The sequence below is a fragment of the Protopterus annectens genome, chromosome 16.part0 (assembly GCF_019279795.1).
Source record: "Protopterus annectens isolate FY-2018-M chromosome 16.part0, PAN1.0, whole genome shotgun sequence".
Lineage (NCBI taxonomy): Eukaryota > Metazoa > Chordata > Ceratodontiformes > Protopteridae > Protopterus > Protopterus annectens.
Window position 1 is genome coordinate 636441447 of NC_056750.1, and position 27636 is coordinate 636469082.

General features: G+C 39.0%; 1 protein-coding gene across 2 annotated transcripts in view; it reads left to right on the forward strand.

Moving 5' to 3' along the window:
* The window catches only part of STKLD1 (serine/threonine kinase like domain containing 1), a 636164-nt gene that overhangs the window by 493936 nt on the left and 114592 nt on the right, over positions 1-27636 (forward strand). For both annotated transcript variants that reach the window (XM_044057819.1, XM_044057820.1), the window contains one exon: positions 23901-24041. In XM_044057819.1, coding sequence (XP_043913754.1) covers positions 23901-24041 — 141 coding nt within the window. The remainder of the gene's footprint in view (positions 1-23900; positions 24042-27636) is intronic.

Below are 27636 nucleotides of genomic sequence, written 5' to 3' on the forward strand. Positions count from 1 at the left end.
AAACAACAAATAAACAAAATATATAAACATGAAAGCAGACAAAGGAGCAGTTATTATGTAGTTTAGAAAGATGCAGAGGCAGTTAAACAAGAGATAAACAATGGAGAGGCAATATTGCAATGTAATAATTGCTAGAGTGAGACTGTTAAGGAAAAGAGGATTGAGAAAAAAAATAGTGACATATGGAGAGTCAATAAAAAAAAATTGCACTATTTACAATTTAGAATAGAACAAGTTGTGCCAGGACACTAGTATTAGGAAAGAGATTAGCATAGAAGTGATCTGTATGTAAGTAAGAAAAGAAAAGATGACAAGATGTAGTGATACAGCATGAAGAAGGAGGAAATAGGAAGTGTAAAGGAAAAGAAGGAAGAAAAATATGCAGGTTGGTCAGTAGAGGGATAAATCTGAAAGTAATGAATAATCCGTAGAAGTGAAAAGGAGGGGACTGGAAAGAAGCAAATTCTACCTCTAGTCTTAGTCTCTGTTTTTCTGTATGTTTTCATCTTACAATGCCACCATATAATGCAACCATGGATTAAAATGCAGACAACCTGCATTGTCATCACTATTTTCTATAAATGTTCCTGCTGTGTAATTCATCCAGGATTATTTCAACTAGTAACATCTCTCCTTTGTAAAGAAAAGGCTATGTTTTACTGTGACTACCAGGGTACATTTTAGCAGAGAATGGAAAGCAAAGTTCGCATCACGTGTACTGCAGAAGGTGTTAGGAAGGACAGACAGGTGCCCCATGGCCCTGCACATAGGAATGTGCTCATCTGCTTTGGACTAAGGTAGATTTCTCCTTCCAAGCCTCTTCTTTAATGAAGGAACAAGTCTATCATAAGCCAATAAATGTCTCTCATTGGATCTGAGACTTATCATATAGGGAAAGGACTGAGGGTCAGCAGTAGAGGTGGAGGAGCAAAACACTTAAAAAATATATTTCAAAGCATGTGAAGTGCAGGAGTCTGGATTCATTCATACAGTAAATTAATTCATAAAAAGAGACCGTAGTCACAAAATGTGTATAAAACACCTGTCAACAAATATGCACAGAAGCAGCTAGACAGAAAAGTACCGAAGATTCATAGCAAGAGAAAATGTATACACTAGGACATGTAGCACTAAACAGATCAGTTCTTCAAATTACTTCATCAGGTACAAACATCTGCAGTGATATAGCTTGTCAGCAAAAATAGTTCTGCACCAGTTAAAAATAGGCTTCCATTCCATATTAGTCTTGATTCAAACAAGGACAAGTATTAGGATAACTGTATTATAAATGGAAAATCTAAGCAACTTCTTAACAAAGAAATACAGAATGGTAACATTGGAGACTGTTACACCTGTCATAGAGCAGAATTCAGTTATGCAACCCAGATGCATACATTCATATCCAAATAAGATAAATAACTGAAATTCCAAGTAGCCCATTTGTACTTCTACTTTGCTACTCTATCCATATCCCTGTGAATGTTTAAAAAATGTTTAGTGCCAGTATTTACATGCCTGAAGAAACAATTTATTTTGCTTAGACTGGTGATGCCTGTAGTAAAAGAAACACATTAAAAGCTCAATAAATGCAGAAATGTATATGAGAATTTAAGCCAGGAGTCAATGTCTTGGTACTTGTGTTATCAGTAAAAAATACATTTTTATGTAAGTGGTAAGTTCCATTTAAAATCATTAAGAAGATAAAATAACATTAATTATAAAATCAAGAAGACTTGTTAAAGAAATCCAGATCAAACGTATATCATCAAAATATTGAACTGCAGTGCTGTGGCAGGAAAAATCTAACCCACTGGTGCAAGAGATGCTAGTTTTGTTAACCCAAGATAAGGAAGTGTTTTTCAGACCTACCTGGGAGGAAAACTCTGACAGACTATAGTACTGCAAGGGTGAAGGTGTATTCAAATCCGCTTAGAGTACATGGGACACAAAACAAAGCAGTACAGGAAGATATTGAAGGCAGTTCGGTAGAGAAATAAGTTTGTCAGAAATTTTAAACCAAGAAGCCAAGGGTGGATGCTAAAACAAAATAGGTATGCAAAATGACAGAGCTCAGAACCTTATAAGTAAAAGAGAAAACACTGCAAAAGAAAGTGTAACTACAATAGGGGGGAACACTTGTTACCTAAGCAGAATAACCAGTTATATAACTTAGACTCTCAACAGAAGAAACAACCTGATAAAGGAAAAAGAGAAGCTACCAAAAGTCTTGCCTCTAAATATAGCACTTTTTAAATAACTGAGAATGACAATGCACAAGAAGCTGTAAGAGCAAGGATGTGTTTATAGCACACAGAATTAATGTAGACACAGGGTCAGAAAAACTAGTTATCGGGTTTCAGAAGGAACCGAATACTATTTATATTACTCCCATTAACTCTGTCCTAACTGTTATTACCTGTATGTAAGATACTGATGGACAGGTTATTATTTTATATGACTATGTAATACATATTTATCTGTTTAAGTTGAGTTTATGTATTTTTTTCTGTGCTGCAGTGCAGGTTGACTGATAATACTAGAGAATATTGAATAGGTAACTCAGTGTCCTGTACACTGCACAGTATAGGCTGATACCACAAGAAGAGTTTCTTGGAATATGGCTGGTACAACATGCATGAAATTAACTTTTCTAGTAAGAGACATAAGGCAAGAGGAAGAAAAAAGAGATTATATTAACAAAAGAGAAAACACATGGCAAGGACTTAGGATGTTCCCCATTTGAGGAGGAGCAGATAGCATCCTGGTGTTTATTTAATGCCCTGCCATTACTCATTGTATGCATTTCAGCTCACCATAAACGTTAGTATAAGAAAGCTGTGCTTAATTTACATAATGCCTTGTTTTCCTGAGTTTAGAGAGATTGTGTGCTCCATCTTGCCTGCTGTAACAGCAAGTAGCAGGTATTTATGGAAATAGCTTTATGTTAATAAAATCTTGGTATTTATTTCATCTGAAAGTATCAAAGACTCTTGAATGTCTTTCACAGGAGGTCTCATTGCAGACATTTGGGGTGGCAGATGTAATGACCAACTCTAGGATAGTAAATCAAAAAGCTGTGATTAATTTTCAGGACACATTGATAGTCTACTACAGTGTCATAGCTTGCACTGTTTATGATCTTAGTAATACTGTTTTTGTGTCTTTTTGACCTATATTCCACCCTGATATTTTGGTGATTGCTAAGCTGTCAGCTACATGGATCCAGCCTTCTTCTTTTGGTTAGCTCGGTAATACAGATCACACAACCCCTCTGTTTAAGTACAAAATCTAGGGTTTTAAGCTGAAGGGTCATACATTTTGGGTTAAATTGTCATTATAGGGTGGATTGTGGAATTTATTCTTGTATAAGATGCGATATTTTTGTAACCATTGCAGATCTGCCAAAGATTCATTTGAGTTTAAAGGGTTGCCTTACTGTCCTGGACTGGAGTTTAAGAGGAGACTGTTGTTATGCCTCAATTAGAGGTGGGTCCTCAGGCTGGGGAGGGATTACTAGGGATGAAAAATGTCTCAAACTGCCTAGAGTGGGAAGCTCTGGAGAAACTGTGTAGTTGTGGACCTGGGTCTGCAACATATTCATCTTATCTTAGTTGGACTTGGACTTGGCTTTGTACTTTGACTTTTTACTTAATATATACATGCATACATATATGGTATCCAGTTAAAAGATCTAATAATAAGAATGCTGAAGATGTGTTGCGTGTGCCTTAATGTCAAATGTGCATAATACTATATGCATGGGTTTTGAAGGTACATATTGATGAGGAGATAGGGGAGGAGTTTGTGTGTGCATGTGGAATAGGTAAGGGGATAGTGTATGAGAGTTTTCAATCATAAATATAAAACTAATATCTCTTGAAGAATATGTGGGAAGAAAAGTAAAACTGTGATTTGAATACACATTGGTTGCTGCATACTGAAGTGTGTAATGAACACTGTGTTATAGGTACTCCTAAACATGCATGTTAGCTATACGGTGGTTGCTTTTATATACTACTTGACCACTGGGAAAACTACTCATGTACCAACTCTTTTGCTCAACGCATTCTGGAATTCACAAATTCCAGTGCCTTGGATCAACTTATCCACACCCCCACCAGGGGCAGCAGTATCCTAGACCTGGTCATTACCAACATGGGCGACTGGTGTTCCACACTACAGGTCAATTCCTCGTTGGTCAGATCCGACCACAAGCTAATCACCCTAGACATCCACATACCACCCCCACCCCCATTAGGGAAACCACCGTAAAAAATTTCTCCAAAGCCAACTTCATGCTTCTTAAGACAAAAGTGGCAAACTTCACGACACCCATGCAGACGGACAATAGAGGTATGACTGCTGAATCCTACACAAATGTACTTTATAAGCACTTACACGATTGCATGGATCATGCTATCCCTAACATTACCAAGATGCTATCCTCCAAAAAAAGGAAGCCAATCTGGTAGTCTCCTGCCATAAACAAACTCTAAAACAGAAGAAAGAAACTGTTGCAAAAAGGAGTAAAATCCCATGATTGGAGGAGCTCCCTGGTCAGCCTCAGTAAGAAGCTGAGATCCCTCATAAAATCCTCCAAAACTAGTTACAAAAACAAAATCACCACTGATTCTAAAGACAATCACAAATCTCAGTGGCAACACTCAGATCTGCTCTGAGTTATAGCACAATAGCACTATATATACAGAACCAACTGATATTGCCAACATCCTGGCAGATAGGTTCAGTGCTAACTTTACCCCCCTCTCACCCCCTAAAGTGCCCATCTATATACCGGAAGATTGCAAAGTTCCTGTAATCACGGCTGCACATCGAAAAGCCATGCTCTCCAAAGCCAAGAACACAGCATCCACAGGACCTAACAACATCCCAGGCTGTGTTCTACATGAACTACAGAATGAACTGGCACCCCACCTAAGCACCATGTTCAGTCACAGCCTCACCTCAGGCTTTGTGCCTACTGAATGGCACACAGCGACAGTTATCCCACTCCACAAAGAGCCACCACAGACCCTGGGAACTACCGCCCCATTAGCCTAATGAGGCTGGTCTGCAAGGCCATGGAATGTATCATCATGGAACTTATAAACAAAGACATTGGTAATCTCCAAACTCTGGAACCCACCCAGTTCGGGTTTGTAAAAGGTAGATCATGTCTCCTAAACCTGATAGACTTCTTTGAAGCAGTCACCAAAGCCATAGATGAGAGTAAGGTGGTTCACACAGCCTATCTAGATCTCGTCAAGGCTTTTGACACCATCCTCCACTCTGGAATTATAGATAAACTCACTAAACTAGGTATAAATCCCTATGTCACAAGATGGGATGCTAACTGGCTCACTGTCAAAACCCACACTGTGAAAGTAGCAGACTCCAAATCCGACCAGACCAGTGACAAGTGGGGTAGCACAGGGTTCAGTCCTGGGTCCTCTCCTGTTTGGTATCTACTTTTCTGAAGTAAAGGCTAACACAGAAGGTCTTTTGCTAACAAAGTTCACAGATGACTGCAAACTAGGAGTCATAATCGAAACTCCTAACGATGTGGACATCCTACAAAAGGGCCTCACTGAGACAGATGCCTGGTGTCAAAGCCATGGCCTCAAGCTCAATGCCAAAAAGTGCATTGTCATCCCCTTTGGTAAAAACTCTGTACCCATGAGCTACCACGTAGGTGGTAGCCTACTTAACACCAAAAGTGTGATAAAGGACCTTGGGACACAGGTGGACATTAGTCTCTCCTTTGATAATCACATTGCCACAGTAGTCAGGAAATCCTTCTATGTGTCACAACTCATCACAAAAGGTTTCTCATCTAGGAAAAAAAGGTCCTTGTTCCCCTATACTCGTCACTCATTAGACCCATTATAGAGTACAATGCCCCTTTTGGTATGTACCTCACAAGACATCTACAACAACTGGAAAGGCCACAGAAATGGGTCTGTATCATGTGAGTGAATCACACAGGTTATGAATGCTCATGGTGTCGAATGTACTTGACCTCGAACTTCCTATTGTGGGGAGCTCTGCCCCCCCCCCCGCTAAATATATATTCCAACTCCGAGATCACACTACAGTAAGGAAAGAGCAAATATCCCATTCTTTGCTGTACCGCAATCTCAGGAAAAACACTTCAAGGTCCGGTACATTCAATGTTATGAGCGTTCGCAGTTTGTGCGATTCACTCATATGATATAGACCCCACAGAAATACCTCACAAAGAGGATTACCAGCCTCAAACAGATGTCCTACTCAGACCATCTCAAAAAACTCCAGCTTTACTCCATTGCATATCGCCTACTCAGAGGTGATCTCTGCCTAACATACAAAGCTATGTCAAACCCAGAGCTGTTGAACATCCTCCACCAGGAGCTCCCTTAGGTGAACCATTGCCCTAGACAAAAGGGGTACATGGCGCCCCCCCACCACACTCCCCGGTGCCCCTATCCTGGTCTTCCTCCACCAAATAAATACTGTGGTGGCTACCTAGTTGGCCTATGCCTAAGGCCAGCTATGTGCTCCACTTAAAGAAATCCCAATCCCTCCAAGCTACATGCTCTAGGGACCGAAACCTTGTCACCACAATAAACAGAACATGCTGGAGGGATAGGTTCCTGTCCCAGAGGCTTCCCATACTCTGGGACAAACTACCTATCTATATCAAACAAAGCTCCTCATTAGCACTCTTCAAGAAAAATCTTGATTATTGGATGGGAAATAGGAAATTCACCCCAGGGATCACCTCTGTGGCTCTGCTCAACAGAGGCACAGGAAAATAATTTTCTTGGGTGGCGAAAGCCAGGGTACCTTTTTGGCTAGGCTTATATAGGCCCTAGGGCCAATAGCCTAATACCTACCTATGAACCTGTGTGTGTGTTTGTGTGTGTGTGTGTGTGTGTGTGTGTGTGTGTGTGTGTGTGTGTGTGTGTGCGCGCGCGTGCAACATATAGGGTTAAATAAGGGGTTAAGTTAGGCAGTGTGGTGTGTGTGGGGGGTTAGGTTTTGTAGGTGTTTCATGCCTGAGATGTTGTAGTGTTATAGGAAGGGTTTTTCTAAGTTTGGATATACAGTTAGGGTTAGGGGGTGGGGTAGAGTTAGGGTTAGTGAGTTTTAGTAATACCTGATAACTCTGCCTCTCCCCTAACAGTCCCCTTTCTGATGCCCATTCTGTAATCTTTATTGATGGTCGATGCTGTTGAGATTACACCAATTCATTACTCCCCACACACATTCACAAATCCAAACACACATACAAAGATATACCACCATACCCTTTATCTTTTCCTGAGCTTACTGAATGTCCCTGTTGTTGTATTTTATCTTTCCCCATCCCTTGTAATCGCATATGATTGCAGGCAGTTAGTAGTGCTAGTCATTAGAGTTTCATTCCTATTATTGTTCAGAAAATGCATCATGATGCAAGACCTGTTCCTCTATTAACTTTTTAAAGTAGATTAGAGTAATATTTATAAAGACTTGTTGATGTCATCTGGTGTCAACCTTCCAGCCCCGGCTTTGTACAGAAGTCTTGAGCATGGCTGTTATATGACATGGACCCTTGCAGTCATTCAGTAATGAATTAGTTATTTTTGGGTGTTCAAACAATAAATGTAGTGAAATAATTTTTTCATATTGTTTTTTTTCTTATAGGTGTTGTTAATAGTTTAGTAATTGAGATGTTTAGTTAAAAACAGACTATTAGTCATATATTATATTGTACACATGAATCAATTTTACAATATATGATGGTTTTAAATGTTTTTATGAATATATTTTTCTTTGTATATGTATATATGCTTACATCTGGCTTATCAGTATGGGAGATATCTCTTTTAGTATTTTTTAGAACTAATTGCATATTTAATAAACTGTTAATGATGTTATTTTATGGATTGGCTGGCTGTGTCAGGTGGATAGTTTTTTGAAATTACTATAAATTTTAAGAAGTTGATTAATTGAAATTAAAACTGAAGAAGGGACATTCCCGAAAGCTTTGTTCATTTGTTACCAATAAATTGAGCGTTTTTCCGTCTATTTGGTTTTCTTTTTTAGTCATTCAGTAATACCAGACATTAGAGTTCCCACTTTTGTTGTTCAGTATATGTAGCTGAATGCAAGACCTGTTGCTCTATTAACTTTTTAAATGGCTTAGAGTAATATGCAGAAATGATCTCTGCTGTTTAGTCTTTCCCGCCCTCATACATTTTTTGTGCTGCAAAATCTGATGTTCTATCGTTTTTCAGATGATTACAGTAATGAACAAAATATACCCTAGTGTCTAATGCCCTATTACATCAATTGCTTGTTAGTCTAGGAAAAGTTAAGAGGTATCACCCCCCCCCACACACACACACACACATCACACACATACATACATACATACACACCACCCACATTACCATATACACACACTGTCTCTATTCATCATACACCCCCTCACTTGATTGTACACAGTGCACACTCTTGCTCTTTCACCAGTACACACACACACACACACACACACACACACACACACACACACACACACACACACACACACACACACACACACACACACACACAGACACTCACCTGACACCATTCATACCTCTATATAGACTTACACATGCAGCCACATATATACATACACATCCCCAACACTACCTATCCACCTAACTCCTAGGCAGTTGTCTCTAATGTGATTTCTCCCACTGAAAGTAATGTTTTTTTTTTACAAGCTTTTAGTTGAGTTCATTACAGCTTTTGTCAGAAAGGATTTACATGGCCAAGTGGTTCTACAAATTGTTTGGCTGTATAACATGCTTTCTACAGCCATTTCTGGGTGAAGAGCACATGACTAATTAGCATATACTGCTCCCCCTATCTCATTAACATCTGTGGTAGGCCACAGATACAGCTTACTACTGTCTGCAGCTCTTCAAGGTAAACACCGTGGTAGGCTGACTAAGAAGTGGAAATTATTACTGCCAGTGGTAAAAAGGGCTTACGGCTGGCACCAAACCTTTCTAAAACCTGGCCAGTGTTGCACACCTATATGAAGACATTGGTACACCATATTTATCTGAAAGGGTGATAAATGTTCAAATGGGTAAGCACTGTGTTAGGGCTGTCTACAAAATCAGAAATGGTCACCAGTAGTGGTAAAAAGGGTCTTCTGCTAGCTGTAACCTTTCTGAATCTCAGCCAGTGTTGCAAACACATGGAAAGCTATTGGTAGACCATAATTGATGAAGGAGAAGAGTAATATGGATTTACTGGTTCACCTTTTCTCAGGTGAGGGTATGTAAGCGTGTGTCCAGGGTGCATGGTCTTTTGGCTGAATCCCTGGTAGAAACAGGTGACCCCAATGGACTGCTGGTTTCAAGGGGAGGTGAGGCATTCCTGATGGGTTTCCTCACTCTATTGACATGACCTTACTGGCATCCATTGCATGCCACTCCTTGAACATGTTATTGGCCATATGTAGTGAGGTTAAGGCTGTAGCTAGTAAAACCTGAACCATCCCTGATGGCTGCCTCAACAACAGCATCTCTTTATCAGGTTTTACCACAGTGTATAGGGATTAAATACACTGACAGATGAAGAGAGGGTCTGACAGTTGGCAGGCAGCCAAAAACACACACAAAAAAGAAAAATATATATTAATATATTGATATATTTATCCAATGTTAAATAATTCACCTATAGTGTTTGGATAGTTAATCCCCTCTGTAAAAAATATATTTTGATTGATTTTTACATCCAGTGATTAGTCAGAATATTCTTATGCACTGCAGGGAACATAGGTAGTATCTGGTTAATTCCTATGTTGTATTCAATGCCACTGATGTTAACTGTCATACAAGCAAGTTCTAATAATGTTTTTTTTTCTCGCTTATGAGCCATCCTTCACAGACACTGAACTGTCATCATCTATCCCACTCAATGTATAATACTGATTGGAAGTATATTCTGGAATTTATTATATGTATTTTGGATTTTTTTTAAACATTGCTTCAGTTACAGTAGAAAGATGGGCATCCCTGAAGCAGAGGAAAGCTTCTGACTCTCCTGGTCTTCCCTCATGTTCTTTAGACTTCTAGCATTCAGCACAGCCAGTTTCCTCCTCACCTCCCTCTCTGTTTTTTTTATTGTAATCTTGTATATTCTTTTTTGTGCTGGAATTTGAATTGATGAAAAAGGGCACTATGGTGATAGAAAATGTCCTACTCAATATTTGTAGTCACCAGGAAAAGATAAAGCCCATCAGGTGCAAAGGACAGCCTGTTTCCATAATTCACTCCAGGCTCGCAGTCACTGAAATTCTTTTTTATGATACCATACACCTAGCCACTGACTGAATGCCAAAATTTGGTTTAGATATTCAGGTTTCATTCATTTGTTTTACATTTGTTTACTGGGAAAGTCCTACTGGACACACGCCCTTTTTCAGCGGAGGCCTGGGGAGAAAAGTTCCAGTACAAAATAACATATAGGTTCATAGGTTCATAGGTTCATAGGTTCATACTAGGCTATCTGCCCGAGGGCATTTACAAGCCTAGCCCATAGTTTTGTGGCTTACGCCACCCCTTTAGTATGGGGATCTATACCCATTATTTTGCTGTGCCTCTGTCGAGCAGTGGCACTGAGGTAATCCCTGGGGTATATCTGTGATCTCCCATCCATTGGTCAAGATTTCTCTTGAACAAGGCCAGCGAGGTGCTCTGCCTCACATATACCGGGATTTTGTTCCACAGCATAGGGAGTCTTTGGGTGATGAATCTATCCCTCCAGCACGTCCTATTAATAGCCGTGTCGAGGTTTAAGTCTCCCGCCCTTGTGGCTCTGACGGATCTAGATTTTTTGAGGTGAAGCATATTCATCAAATCTGGGTTTGACATGGCCTTGTATGTCAGGCAAAGGTCACCTCTGAGCAAGCGGTGCGACTGAATAGAGCTGGAGTTCTTTCAGTCGGGCAGCATAGGACAGATTTTTGAGACCCTTTATCCTTTTGGTGAGGAACTTTGTGGCCTCTCCAGCTGCTGCAAGTGTCGGGTCAGATACATTCGAATGGGGCATTGTACTCAATCATTGGTCTGATGAGTGATGAGTACAGGAGACTATGACCTCCCTTGATCTAGATGTGAATCCCTTCATGATAAGGTGGGCAATGTAGAAGGTCTTCCTAACTACTTTAGCTACATGGGTGTCGAATGACAGGCTACTGTCAACCTGGGTCCCCAGGTCCCTGATAACTTCTTCTGTGCTCAGTGGATTGCCACCTATATGGTAGCTAGGGGTAACCTTGTTTTTCCCGAAGGGTATGACTATGCATTTTTTGGCATTTAACTTTAGGCCATGGCTCTGGCACCAGCTATCCGTCTCTGTGAGACCCTTCTGAAGGATATCTGTGTCAGATGTGTTTTCGACTATGGCGCCCAGTTTGCAGTCATCTGCAAACTTTGTCAGCCATAACCCTCCTGTGTTTGCTTGTACTTCGGAAAAGTAGATGCCAAACAAGAGTGGGCCCAGGACTGAGCCCTGTGGGACACCACTTGTGACAGGCTTTGAGTCTGACATGGCGCCAGCAACTCTGACCCTGTGGGTTCTGTCACTCAGCCAGTTTGCAACCCATCTTGTGATGTATGGGTTAACATTTAAGCTGTTGAGTTTTTCAATGATACCCGAGTGGGGTATTGTATCGAAGGCCTTCGCCAGATCGAGGTAGGCTGTATGGACTGCCTTTCCCTCATCAATGGCTTTGGTGACTGTTTCAAAAGTTAACCAAGTTTAAAGGCATGATCTGCCTTTGACAAAGCCAAACTGGGTTGGATCCAAAGTCTGCAAATTCCCTATGTCTTTATTTATGAGGTCCATTATGATCCTCTCCATGGCTTTGCAGATAAGGCTTGTCAAGCTAATGGGCCGGTAATTTCCAGAATCGGTGGAGGCACCGCCTTTGTGAAGTGGGACCACAGTTGCAGTGCGCCACTCCTGAGTGCGTATCCAGAGGTGAGACTATGATTAAACAGCTGTCCTAGCTGTGGGTTTAATTCCTCGTTGAGTTCGTGGAGCACACAGCCAGGGACACCATCAGGTCCCATGGATGCTGTGTTTTTTGCTTTGGAGAGAGCAGTTCTCACTTGGGCGTTAGAGATGTTTGGGGGGCTGCAATAGTTTGGTATAGATATCTCTCCTTTTGGAGAGAAGTTTGCACTGAACCTATCAGCCAGTATGTTGGCAATGTCTGTAGGATCAGTAATCTTCACATCATTTTGAACTAGTTCTGAGCATATCTGGGAGTTTCCTCCCAGGTTTCTAACATAGCTAAAGAAGGCCTTATGATTGTCTTTTGAGTCTTCAGCTATTTTTCTCTCAAAATTTGCTTTGGATGATTTTATGAGAGCTCTTAGTTTTTTACTTATAGTGATCAAAGGTGTCTTACCTTTTAAGGATTTTGCTCTATCTTGTAGTAGCTTCCTCCTTTGTTGTAGAGTTTGTTTATGGCTGGGGTCCACCAGACTGGACGCTTGCCTTTGGTACAAAGAGTCTTTGTTTTGCTTGGGATTGCCTTATCCATGCAGTCATGCAGGTGCTGGTAGAAGGCATTTGTAAGTGATTCAGCGGCTTGAGTACTGTTTTCCGCCTCGGGGCCTTAAAGGAGACCACACTAGTCTTTAGAAGTGTGAAGTCAGCTTTGAGAAGTTCTTTACTGTGGTCTTTTTTATTTCAGGTGGGGGTGGGATGAGGACCTCCAGCGAGATTAGTTTGTGATCTGATCTCACCAGTGAGGGGTATACTTCCGGTGTTGAACATTGTGCTCCCATGTTCGTGATGATGAGATCAAGTATGTTTTCTCCTCTTGTGGGGATGGTGACTAGTTGTTCCATGGCATTTGAGTTTATGAATTCCAGGAACTTTTGGGCTAGGGTGTTTGGGCTTGAGTAGTGTTCCCAGTCTATATTAGGGTAATTGAAGTCACCTAGTATGATGGTGTTTGGTGATACATTTATCCCCTCCAGTGTTTTCAGGAAGGCCATGTGAGGTTCCTGAGTTTGTGAGGGTGGCCTGTAACATGCTACAATTTGCAGAGCAGTCTTGCCTATGGTTAATTGCACCTGGATGGTCTCCAATGCATCGTGAGTTGCCACCAGTCTTGAGGTGTGGGTGTCCTTGATGAATATGGATACTCCCCTCCTTTCTTGGTATTGTCCGGATTTTGGGGCCGGAACGCATGATATGAGGTAAAACCTGATAGTGCTGGGGTGCTCTCAGGAGCCTTGAACCAGGTTTCTGTCACAGCACAGACATAGATGTTCTCCATACTGAGAAGGGCCTCGAGTGCGTGCATTTTGAGATTTAGACTTCTGGCATTGAGCAGCATTACCTTAAAACATTAACATTGTAGAAGTTGACAAAATTTACAAGGATAATACATAAGTGAACAACAGTAAAACACAGAGATGAGAAATACAGTTTATCAATGGTATCAACAACATAATATGTAGATCAACAATAAATTAGGATTTAGTGAGTTACACTGTACGTGAGTTAGGAAGAGAATTATGATAGCAGCCTGTAATCAGTATGTGGTAGCCTATACAGAGGTTAGTATTTGCCAGGTGAGTTACAGGAGCATAGCCAAGCATTGTTCAAGTGTGATCTTAGTAGATTTTTAAATTGTGCTGTGGAGGAGCTGGAGATAATGGGGAATGGTAGTTTATTCCAAATTTTAGGGATGATGTTTAAGAAGAGAGATTCACCAGCATAATTGGCTTTAGTGGTGATGTTTACTGCTGGAATGGAGGAATCTGGAAGTGGAGTATGGCTGTAGGAGATTTTGGAGTGTGGGGCTAGCATCAGGCTGATGGAGGATTTTGTGGGCAAAGGTTAATTGTTTATAGCACAAAAGCTAGGGAAAATTCCAGCCAATGTAGCTATTTTAGGGATGTGCAGTTTTGAGACCTGTGAGTAGCATCAGTGGCAAATTTGGTGATTTTATTGTAACATGATTCAAGCTTGGTTAGATCAGTTTTTCTAAGGTTGGTTAGGATTGGGGAGGCATATAGGAGCACTGACAGGAAGTGAGTGTCGGCAATACTAGGTTTTGTGGTTCTGGTTAGGAATTTTTTGTTCCTGTAAAGTAGTCCTAGCTTCTTATGAACCTTTTTAATGGTTTGAGCAATGTGGATATCAAATCTCAGGTTATCAGTTTCAATGCCTAATAGTTTAGTGTGGGTTATTGGGATGATAACAGTTTTGTTCCTGGATTCTATGGCAAAGGAAGCAAAAGATGAGGAAGATCTTGTAGAATGGAAGAGAAGGAGTTTTGTTTTATTGGGGTTGAAAATCATTTGGGAGTTGGTAAGCCACACTTTTCTACAGCTAGGAAAGATTCCTGCGTAATGGTGCTGAGGTGCTATAATGATGGGGATGCACATATTAGTGTAGAGTCATCTGCATATTGTATAACAGATGCATGAAGAGTGGTGGTGTGGTGATGGTTAATGAATAAGGAGAAAAGTAAAGTTTCTAGGCTGGTGCCTTGAGGGACCCCTAGGGACACAGGGAGAAGAGAAGTGGTTTTGCCACCGTACAGCCTGGTGACATCCTGACAGCTTTGGAACCAAGTGATAGAAGTGCTACAAAAGTTGAAGGAGGAGAGCAAGTTGAGTAGTTTATTGTGATTTACCATATCAGAGGCCTTGGATAAATCCAAAAATATGGCAGATACATAAAGACCATGGTTTCTGAAGTGGTTAACTGTATTTATGAAGGCCATTAGGGCTGTGGTGGTGCTGTGGTAGGGGTGAAAACTGCACTGTGTGTTCGATAAGAGATTATGTGTGAGAAGGTAATCCATGAGTTGAGTATGGATGGCTCTCTCATGGAGTTTGGATAAGGGAGACAGGATGGCAATTGGATGATAATTAGTAAATTCTGTGGAACTGCCTCCTTTGTGTAACAGAATGATATGGGAGATCTTCCAAATAGTGGGTACTAAGCCCTCAGATAAAGATCTATTTATGAGTATGGCTACAGGGTATGGAATGGCATCTGCTGCAATTTTGAGAAAGTTGGCTGGGAGGTAGTCTGCAGCTAGTGTGGTTGGTTTGAGTTTATGGAGTAGTAGTTTATTTTTATGGTAGCTACTACAGACACTGGTTGTGACTTAAACTGGTTGGGGCACCTTTGTGAGGTGCTGCTGAGCTGGGGGCAGAAGTAGCAGGATCATTGGGAATGTTAAGAGAATTTGCAAGGGACTGGATAGTGTCAGTAAAGTATTTATTAAATTGGGTTACTATGTTGTTAGAGGAGGTTCCTAAGGTAGGGGTAGGGGTGGTTGATTTACCTGGTGAAAGTATATTATTGACTGTGGCCCATAATTTCTCTGTATTATTGTGGTGTTTTTCTTGAATGTTATGGTAGTAGTTGATTTTATATAGTCTGTCTTAAGAACTGCTTAACAAGAGAAATGCTTAAAAACTGCTTAAAAAGAGAACTGCTTAACAAGAGAAATGCTTAAAAACTGCTTAACAAGGTCACAGAGTTGACTGAAGGAGTTCACTACGTAGATGAGTTTTTTCAAACTTTCTAGAATGTTTGATAATCTCTCCATATACTCATGCTTATCTAGGAGGCATGGCCTTCTTAGAGTGTTCCGTCCAATGGGAACAATGACTCTCATAAGTGGTCTTCATTTTTTTAACCTAGTTGTGATGGCCCAAATGTTGGCCCCAGACAGGCAAGACACTAGAAAGCTTTTTTCAAAGTCTAGTAAGGTATGTGTCTCTTTTATGTGCAATGTTATAACCAATTACTAGAATGCTTTTGGGTTTGCCAGGTCACAACATCTAACTTATGGACTTTCAACTCAGGATTGGTACAATATTAACCAAACTGAGAATTAAGTTATTATGGACTCTCCTTAGGAGGTCTGTGTAATATGTTACAGCTATGAGGTTCTGTATTACTGAGCTTATAGCTTCTTGAGATACGTCAGGCTTTTGTGGGTATAGTTTTCAGAACCACTGCTTATGTAAATGTGTGTGTGTGTGTGTGTGTGTGTGTGTGTGTGTGTGTGTGTGTGTGTGTGTGTGTGTGTGTGTGTGTGCTCATAATATATGGCTGGTACTGTGTTTAGCCTAGATATAATGAATGGCCTTAGACTTCTCTCAGTTATTTAAGATCATGTCAAAAGGTAGTGTACTCTGACTTCTGTTTCCACTTCAAGTATGTGAGCATCTCTCTCGCACTGCTCTCCCTGCCTTTTTGATTTTCAGCAATGTAATTACAGTAAATTAATTTCTTTAGATTCTTAATTAATTAAAATTGCTCTACTTTCATAACAGTACTTAAATGTCAGAGCATGTCTCGGTGAATGACCTGTAAAACGTTGGCATGAAAAAATAAGCTATCTGGTGTCCCATGAGGCATGGCAGATGTACATTACTCCCGTACACCACAGAGTGTTTCAACTGCACTGGGGAAGCTAGATGGGAGGTTCATGATGACAAAATTACACAAAATAAACATCTCACTGAATGATTATATACTTAGGTCTGATGAGATGATTAGAGACATTGGGGTGGCAGTCACCGCACACTTACATCACCTTACTGAACATGAGTGGGACATACAGGATCTTTAACTATGGCTACAGATACCAAGGTCAGAGTCAAGCAGCTGGAAAATAAATTAATGGGATAGGAGGACAGGAGCAAGAGAAACAACCTAAGGCTTCTCAGGATGCTGAAAAAGCTTGAGGAAGGGGACTACTTAAAATATGTTAAATTCCCATTGATAAGATGGATGGAGATGGACAGTCAGACATTGGTCATACAGTCAGTACAATGAAGAAAAGGTTTTAAACAAGCTTTTGTCCCAGGGAAACAATTAATGTTAGAAAATAAAAATGCATTCCTGAAGCAGGACTATTTGGGAGAGGCAAGGCAGATACATGCACAGTTCAGACCAGCTCTTACACTGTGTAAAACAAACAGATGCACCCGCATATAACTGTATACCATGCAGCTGAAAATGGTACACCCAGGAGGATCTTTTACTTTTGTTTCCCTAGATGAAGCCCTGCAAAACCTTCAAAAATCTTTGGAGCATACTATAGAACAGCAGAAATCAGTACCACACAATCAACCCCATCACAAAGGAGAGATAAGGCCAAAACAAGCGATCACAGAAAGATGTTTCCTCTATTCAGGAAGGCTGTGGTTGAGAAATTCAGTTAAACACCTAGTGCCCAAGAAGACGACTCACAGTCATCTCCATTAATCTGACTTGCAATCAATAGGAGTTTCAAAACTGGAAATGAGTGTCTATTTCTATGGGCAAAATGAGGTTTTAATTTCTCCTTATGTCTGACAAGACTGAAATGAACTTCTTTTATCTTTAAGTTTTGTTTAAACACAGTGTTAAATCAATTACTTTATTATCTAATTGATTTGGTATATTTCTGCCTCACGAACAATTATTTTCAATTTAATGGTACTTTCTATCATCAGATTAAAGGTACAGCGATGGGGGGCATCATTTGTCCCCATGTACACTAATTTATTTATGGGATTATTTAAGGTAGATTATCTTTATAAATTGTATTTTTTCAACATCATGTGATTAAATATTACTGATACATAGATCATCTTATTTTTCTGTGTGAGGGTGGACGATTCATGGTGGAGTCATTTGTTTGAGACCACCACAAGAACAGATTTGGTATAACATTTGATGGATTACAATGTGGAGATAATGTTTTTTTGGATGTAGATTTAAGAGGGGAGAAAGGGAGCATTAGAACTAGAATCCACAGGAAGTTCAATAACATTAACCATTATATGGATGGCAGAAGTTGCCGCCCACCCCACTTGATTAGAGCACTTCCATATAATGAGTTACTACGTATCAGTAGGTTACGTAACGATCTAAGTAACCTCACTGAAGAGGTATTTAAAGCCTGTGAAATGTTTTGGAAGAGGGGATATGATATCCGCTTCATACAGACAGCCATAAATCATTTAAATCAAGAGTTGAGCCTTCCAGTTTCTACTAGAAATATAATGAAAGATTATACAGAAGTACAGGTAATGAAATAGTGATAAAATATTCTTTGTTACTACATATAATTTATTTACAGATAAGTTGGTTGAAATTGTTATGTTTTATTGGAATTTTTTGTTGCAAGATAAATATTTACAGGAACATTTACCTCAAAGACCCATAGTTTCTTATAAGAGAGGCAGAAGTGTTAAAATATGATTGTTCATGCTCAGTTCACTTTCCAGCACTAATGCTGGGAGTACAAATCTCTAATTATGGATTAAAACCTTGTGGACATTGTTGGATATGTACGTTTACTGTAGCAACTTTTCATTATATTAATAATGGAATGCATTATCCATGTGATACTTGTAGCTGTGATATCGAAGGGGTTGTCTATGTCTTAAAAATGTGAATGTAATCTTTTTTATGTGGGTGAAACAAAACAAAGTTTTCGATTTAGATATCAAGAACATCTTAGAGACATTAAGAATAAAAAATTAGAAAGCCCTTTAGGGCTAAATGTTATGACTTGTCATGATGGGGATAGTAAAAATTTGAAAGGCACTATTTTAGAAAGGGTAAAAATTGTTCCAGGTATGTCTTTAAAAATAAGTTGCTTCAAAAAGAGGCAGTTTTTATTCTTAAATTTGGTACCTTGTCCCAAAAGGGTTAAACAATGAATTAAGTTGGAAATGGTTGTTATAATTGTTTAATCGTTTGATTGTTTTAATTAATACTTCTGGATATAAATAGATTTATTGTTGGTATGTGTTTTTATGCTCTATCAAAGGCTGTTTGTGAAGGAGCTAGAGGAGTTTATCTACTTTTTTATTAAAAAGTTTGGATTTACTGGCATTTTTGTTTTTCTTACTATTGCAAAGTAGCATGGGGCACTTGGGGGTAGCTGAATTAAGTTATTGCACTTAAATAGTGAAGTATTGTTCCTACTTTAAAGAGTAGCTTTCAGTTGCTCCATATCTAAGACAAAACAATAAAAGGCTATTTAGTTTTCTGTTTGTACATAGTTAATCAACATATAACCCAAGTCATTGCTTTTGTAAATAAATATTTTCCTGCATTCAGTTATCTGTTTTTCAGCAATAGCACTTATGTACCTGTGAGAAAGTGAATAGCTAAAACACAGTGGGCATGCAGAATCAAAGATAACTAAGATAACGTGAAGATGATATCCCTTAGCATCTCCATTCTCTCATGGGATGTTAATGGCCTGACACTAGAAAGGTATTATATCATTAAACTCCAACCTTAGTTTGTTTCCCTTCAGGAAACACACAAGATAGAGAGCATTTAAAACTTCTGATGGTTACTTACCCTCCTTTGATGAGGATGCAAAAGAGGCGTTATAAATATTTTCAAAAAAATGCTCCTTTTCATTTAATCCAGTTCAGCCATGATGAGGATGGTATGGTGGTCATGTTAAAGGACATTTATGGTGGACATGTGCCTAGCCTTATAAACATATACGTCTCCCCATTCATATAATATAAATATATAGCGCAGCTCCTAAGAGACTATGTGCATTTTCAGGAGGGAACAGTGATTTTGGGAGGAGATTGGAATTTGGTGTTGTCACCATGGGACGTTTCAGGTGGTTCCAGGAAGGGGTTTATATTGCCACTAGCTAAAGTCTTCAGGAAATACCTTTCCATGTTTGGAATGATTGATATTCATACACCACTAGATAACAAGCAGACCTATAGAAACTTCTTGAGAATAGACAAGTTTCTTATCTTGAAAGAACACGAAAATATGGCTGAAGGTATTTCAGACTATGTGGCTTTAAAATTAATTGTTAAGCTGGAGGTCACTGTAGGTTCAAGGTACTGAAAATTAAACCTTTCTTTATGTAAGGGGTCCCGGTTTAAGGGACAATTGCAAGTGACAGCTCATAATTTTGTGACAGAAAGTTACCAGTCCAGGCATCCAATCTCAGAAATCTGGAAGGATTTTAAGGGAAAACTGGTTGTCTTCCTTAAAACCATCTCAGGTGATGTTACAAGGTAGATTAGGATTAAAGAAGAAAATTTTCAAAATTAACTTAGACAGCCACAAAATCAGATGCCAAAGGATATTCCAGGCGGTGACAGACTTAAAAGTTCAACTGAATGTGCATCTCGTATGTGAATCTTATTAGCTAATTAGCAGTTTTAAATACATAGCTTATTGCTTCCTCACCCGCAAACAACAGAATCCTCATCGTTCAACTTAGATAGTTGCAGGTGAAGAGACAGGGTTATCAAACTCTGGATCCCGACGCAAGTACCTGTAGGGCTACCTCAATGGAAATAATGACAGTTTTTATTAGGTACTACTCTTAGCTGTACTTAGAAAGAGATGAGTCCATTATCTCATGTGACTGCACAACTGACCTCCGAAGGGACTTTCTTTTACTTCTTCTCTCACAGGAGGAAGCAGACACATTTTTGGTACCTATTACCTCTGGCAGCTCTCCAAAGCGAAAACACAGGGTAGTGACAGGAATCCCCTTGAAATGTATGCATTGGACTGAGCTGCGGTTTATCCCTAAATTTATTAGCCTCACAAATTATGTACTCCAAGGATATAAGCCTCCATAATCTTGGCATGAAGTCATTATGGTAGTTTTATGCAAGCCATGAAAAAATCCTTCTCAGGTCTTTTCTTACAGACTGATCTCCATCCTGAACTAAGATTACAAGCTATACATGTAGTTATTGCTACAAGGCTGGCTAGGGTCCTTCCCCCATCTCATACATAAAGACCACATGGGTTTCATTCAGAATAGAAACACATTGTACAGCCTGATCAGGACACCATTACTGATTGAGAATGCAGGGAGCATGGGCCAGCCCTTGCTTTTTTTGAGCCTTGATGCTGAAAAAGCTTTCATTCAGGTCCAGTGGGAATTTGTCTGGTGTCTTTTGGCATGCATGAAATCTCCAACCCTGTTCATTTCGTTCATCCAAAACTTATATGTAGGCTCATTTTCTCAGATTAAATTCAATTCTTTCTTGTCCACCTTCATAGCAGTGTGCCAGGTATAACACTGGGGTGTCATGTCTCACTAGTCTTGTTTGCACTTTTTGGCAGCTCATCTTAGACAGCTCCCTTGGCTATCATATCAAATAGGGAATATGTCATAGAGTTGCGCTACATGGTCATGACTTACTACAATTTCTTACTAACCCTGAGCAAGAGTTGCTAGAATTGCTTTCTGAACTGAAGTCATTTGGGAACCTGTCAGTCTACAAAGTAAATACAGACAAAACTAAGGTAACTAAGATAAATTATCTCCAATCCCCAGATCTGGTTCAGAGATATTAATTCCTAGAAGAAAACTTATTAAATTCCTAGGGATAAAAACAGGATGTTTGTTAGCTTCATCAATGGAAACCACATATTTGGAAATAATCAACAAAACCAACCACACCTGTCAGGTCTGGAGCAATTTGTGTCTGAATATGCTACAGCATATGCAGGCAGTTACCTGGATGATGCCACCCCTGATAGAATTATTCCTATCCCACCATTCAATCGCTTTTGGATTAAAGTTATATTCTGCCTCAGGGATTTTATTTGAGGGAGGGGAACCAAGTGTATCATGGGATCAACTTTCCCTCCATCCAGTTTTCCAGAGGATTAGATTTGCCAGACTTAGAATTTTACTCTGTGGCTGCCCGACTGAAGACATTTGGGGAACTAGTTTCCTCAAGGAAGCAGACACATTGGTCCAGGATGTTGCCAAATATCTTGGGAGGGACAGAACAAGTCTTTGTAACATTATCATGAAAAAAGAATCATAGCTAAATAACCTCCCCAGAATTCTTGCCTCATTAGTGGTCTTAGACAGAAGGATTTGAAGGTACAGGAACTACAAAGTGGATTACAGACGTACTACCCATTATACATCATTTGCAGTGGGGGGATGGGCAAAGGTTATGCATAGAAATGGGTTCATAGGTAAATACTAGGCACTAACTGGGCTACCTGTTCTTGTGAGACATTTTAAGTCTAGTCTATTTCCCTCAAAAGTAAGAATCAAACCATGTACCATGTGTCTGTGAGTTAAACACCTTAACCATTATGCCAACTCCCAGAGTCTGCCAGCTTCTTGTTTATTGGAAACAATTATACTCAACTGGAATTCAGGTGAGCACAGTAACCTTTAGGGAACAATACAACTTCCCAATGGACAAGAGATAGGTATATGATAAACTAATAAATAAAGGTAAAAACAACAAGCTGGTTAAGATATCTAAATCAGACTTGCCACAGTGGATAACATGGCTGATTAAAACTAGAAATTCTGAGAACAAGGGTAAAGACATGATTAGTGCCTTTCTAAGATTTTAATCTCTCCAAAGATCGAGAGGTGAATAAATACAGATTTGCAAAAAGAAACTTTCCACAATTTAGTTAGAGAGATATGGAACATGCTTACACTGTTTCCAAGATTTGCCACTAGATTACACGAATTTGGCTGGTAGTGCCAGTTTAAATATTTCCTGGTTAGGCTATACAGAACGTATTCTAATGTTAACGCAGCATGTTGGAGATGCTCAACTGATGAACTAGATGACTGGACACATATATTTTGGGACTACCCCTATCTGCAGAGTATCATCTTACAAAAGATTTGTGACCGTGTTTTGCCTAATACTGTTGTAACTACCACAGCTATAGATCTCTTATGTTTTCTCTTAGAGATCTCCCTTCACTCTCCTATGAGTAGATTACTGTGCCTACTGTTTTTGCTTGCAAAAAAAAAATTTTGCAGAACAAGAAGATGGAAGACAAAATCCAGACTGACCTTCAAAGACCTCAAAGAATTAATGGACTTCGTTAGTACTGTAGAACACTGTGCCATATACTCACAAGCAAAAGGAGTGATATTAGAAAAGTGAGCCATTTGGAACAAATTCAAATTAGATCACAAACAGGACTTTAACAACTGAGTCAACTTATGAATAATTCCATAGTTACTGTCTATACAATGGTATCCGTTTTCACTGCCGTGTTGGCAGTATTGATTCGTTTTATGCTAACTCTTTTTATTAATTCTTTGTATTCATGTTTGGACATTATTTCAAATCTTTCTTTTTAAATTGTTTTCATATTATGCCTGTTTAATAAAATGTTGGGGGGGTAGTGTACCCTATTTTTGAGAGTGTGAAGAGTTCTTACGCTGCCTAAGAGCTTCATTACCTATTAATTTTGAAATGTTAGTTTATAAAGTGCCTCCATACTTAATGCACATTAACATCCTTGCTATGTAAAAATAAAATTCAGATAAATATGTATTGGTAGTTAAAACCAAACGTTACCATTATCAAATGGCCATTAAATTGGTAAGCTTAATAATGTTTCTTTTTAAACAATGTGTGTGTGTGTGTGTGTGTGTGTGTGTGTGTGTGTGTGTGTGTGTGTGTGTGTGTGTGTGTGTGTGTGTGTGTGTGTGTGTGTGTGTTCTGTTTTATTTGCTTGCATCTACTTTGTAGGACAGATCTACATACTAGTACCTGTGTGCACTGTGCTGCAAATCAAGTCAGTGTACCCAGTGTTGCCAAAAACGCTAAATGATGTAATGCAAAAAATGCCACAGTCACAAAATTTAGCAGATTTAATAATAAGTCGTAATAATATTTATTTAAGGCTAAGAAATGTTTTTAATATATGAATCTTAACTCTATTTTTACTGTATTGATACACGAGTCCTTTATAGAATAATTCATACAATTTTAGTCTTTTACATAGTAATAATGTAATTTGTTAGAACCTGCTTTCTATGTACATTTCATAGTTGAAAACCTGAATTCATTGCGACATTTTATTACTTATGCTTTCTACAGCTTTGCTACACAATGTAGATGACAAGACATTATTCAGTGATCTAGTAACTGATGCTGTGCTTGAAACAATGAGATCTCATTCAACTAATGAAGAGCTGCTTTCGCTTTGTTGCCGTTTACTAATGATACTCTCAGGAAATGGTAGGTACCTTCACTCTTCATGATATCATATGTGAGTTCATGTTTTCTTCCTTTAGAGTTTTCTAAGGACTTAGTATGCGGTTCGGATGATCTGGGGTACTGATGTCAAATCACTGCTTGCAGTAACAGTTTGTGGAACTGAAAACTTTCTGTTAATGCTACTCATTTGTACTCAAGTGGTGTACTGTTTTTTACAGTTTTACAATTCCTCATGTACAGCCTTTCTGAATATATTTGAAAATAAATCCCATATTTCAAGTTTGTTCATTCTGTATCTTTTTTTCGTAAATACTACATGCACATAAAAATGTGCTAATGATTTATTGGTTTAACTTTTATTTAATGTATTTATTTGATAACTACGTAAGTTAAGTGGCATTATAGACACTTTTAAATAACCTCAGCCATAAGGTCAACAAAAATATAATATTTTTATGAATAGTTTAGTTTATTCAATTAATGAGCATGTTTTAGGAAGATGAAAGGAAACCAGAGTACCCAGAAAACAAAGCCCCACAGACATATGCCGAACATGCCAAACTCAATTTGATAGTGTCCGCAAATGAGAACTAAACTCAACACCTTGGCATTATGTTGTAGAAAACTTACCACTAAGTCACCAGACTGCTTGGAATGCTGATTTTATTTCCTGTTGAATACACTTTTCCACTGCAGAAGGTACAAACACTTCTTGTGAATGTTGTATTTTACATGATACCCTGACAGAATTAAGTGATTACGTTGTTATTAGGTCCAGGAGACCATGGATGAGCCTAGATAAGTATCCCAGTTGCCCAAGAGCTTAAGGTCACTTAAGTAGGCAAATAAAAGCTGATGGAATTAAACCCTGTATCATACGAAGTGGCTAATTAATAGTTCATAGCCTAAGTTGTATATTCTAACAACCAGAAATTAGACAGTAAAATGTCAATATCCAACAGTACCAAAGCACTACAAGCCGATCTCCGTGCTATTCATTCTGTGGAAAAACAGCTTGAAAAAAAATGATGTAATCGCACTACATTGAATCGATGAAGTATGTTGGTCTCTTTTTCATTCTTCTGTAGGCACTAGTCTTAGCTTGTATGGCTGTAGTCGAGGAGAATGGGACATCTAGTTAAATATAAGGTTATAGCCAGTGACATATGTTATAATCTTGTGGTTATCACTGTAAAAGGGTTTAAAAACCAAACAGAGCCTTTGTAAGGTACAGCAATCATTTCTGACCCTCTTGTTTCAATATCACAAACTACCCATGTCAATTTGAACTTCTTAGGCTGTCTCTTGTCATCTGTATATGACTTAATTTAGTCCTTATCCTTCAGAAGGGTCTGACTTAGACAAACAATTGGTACCAGAGTCATGGCCTAAAACTAAAAATAAAAAATGCATAATCATACCCTTTAGAAGTCAATACCCATGCACATTACACCATTAACAACACACCCCTAACAGAGGTGAGAGATCTAGGTACACAGATTGACAGTAGCCTGAACTTTAACTGCCATGCCATGTGTCCATAGTGGTGAAGAAGTCATATGTGGCACAGCTTATAAGTAAAGGCATGGCTTTTGAATCCAAGGAGGTTGTAGCCCCATTGTGCTCGGCCCCATACCGCTCAACTTTCTAACACAAGAAATCTCAACAAAGCCATAAAGAATGGAGGGACAAAGGTTCAAAAATATGGACAGATTTTAAATATTGCTTTTTTAAACTTAGAATGTTGTTAGAATAACAGATTTTGTGTTAACATGCATTTTCTGAAGGATATGAAGTCTGAAACTCAAATGTACGCCATTATTTAGTGACTTCAGTCCTTTGTAGTTTGCCAGAAAAACACAAAATTTAAGATTACTGACCAAAAGTATGAGTCAAAAATCTGGTCATTCTGTGGAAATCTTCTCCTGGGAAAGGATACAGTTTTTTATACTAACCTGATGATAAGCTTTTCCAAGTTGAAACTTGGACTGAGCATGAAAGGAGTATTAGACAATCATTTGTCTTTCTCTAGTCAAGTTTATGCCATCTAAAATTGTATTCAGGGCTGCTCTTCATTATGACTTTTACTAATTCATCCAACATTTCCAAAAGTACTGTGTTTGGACAATGTAAGGAGCTCATCTCTAATTTCACCTGTGGTTCTAGTACTCTCGTATTCTTCCTTCTGATCTCTCTTCCTTACTTTTCACAATTCTCTAACCATTTCTTACCTTAAATCTACTCGATATCTTACTTCTCTTTTAAGTTCTTTCCAGCTGTTCACTACTGCCACTATAAGTTGCCTATATTTTGATAATTTCCTAATTCTCTACTTTGGTTACTGCTATCCTCCTAACTATAGTAAAATAGATTCCACCATAACCAAAGGGCTTCCAACAAAAAACACACAAAAAAGAAGGAACAACCAGCACGGTTAAAACAGCTGAACATTTATTAAATACAAACATAATTGCTTTCATGCATAAGCACTTCTTCAGACTGTTCAAACAACTCAAGAGCCAACTTTGAATACCATTGTAAAACATATGGTCATAAGGAAGTTAGTGACATTTTGGAACAGGTCAAGGGCCTACATCCAGTGCAACGAAGACCCTGTTTCTCTGATAACTCATATGACAAAAGTACCAAACATCGTAACTCTGATTGTTTGAGAATTGATTTTACCTACTCTAGTGATGGCCATGATGTATGTAACATTATTAAGAGAAATTGGCCGATTCTGTTGGCTGATGATAATATTAGTAAATTTCATGGAGATAGACCTCAGCTGTATTTTAGAAATGCAAAGAATTTAAAACAGAGGCTTTTCTTTAAAGATAGATGTTAAGTTGTCAATCTCGCCTTCATTCTTGCTGGATGGGTTCGGAGCCGATCCTCGGCTCCGACTCGGCACTTGCTAAGCTCGAGAGCTAATTTTACCAGCTTGAGGCAGCCCTATATCCCATGATGCAAGGCGGTGACTATCCAGATATCGTTTGCCGCTTCGCGTACGAGGTGTCTTCTTTTACCAGCTCCAGAAATTTAGTCATTTAAGATTTAATCTTAATTCTTCTCTAAAAATTTTTCCTTAATTTTTATAGTCTAGTGTTAGCGATACCAAATCACCTTTGTCTTAACCCTATTTTCCTTTTAGCTGCTGTTAGGGTAATTTAGTCCCTTCCCCTCAGCTTAGGCCCTAAGCCTCCGCTTTTCTTAATTCCTGTCAGGGAGTGTGTGTGTTTTAGTTAGTTCCCTGTTTTTACTCAGTTAAGTGTTTGTGTGGATTGTGTGTGTGGATATTGTTATTTCTTTGACAATGTCAAAAGAAACTAAGGTCTCAGGCTTCAAGAAGTGTGACTCGTGCTGTCAGAAGATGTCTCTGACAGACAGTCACACTTCTTGTGTTTATTGCCTGGGACCTCTACACCTGCAGGACTCCTGTGCTATTTGTCATTCCTTCAGCCAGAGAGTCCTGCAGGAACGTAGGAATAAATTAATCTTAAGAGGCTTATTAAAGCCTGAGAGCTCCCCGACTAAGTCTGGGAAGCCCTCTAAGCCACCTAAGCCCCCGGCTTTAAGTATCAAGCCTTCAGCTGTGGCTCCGAATCCTTCAGAG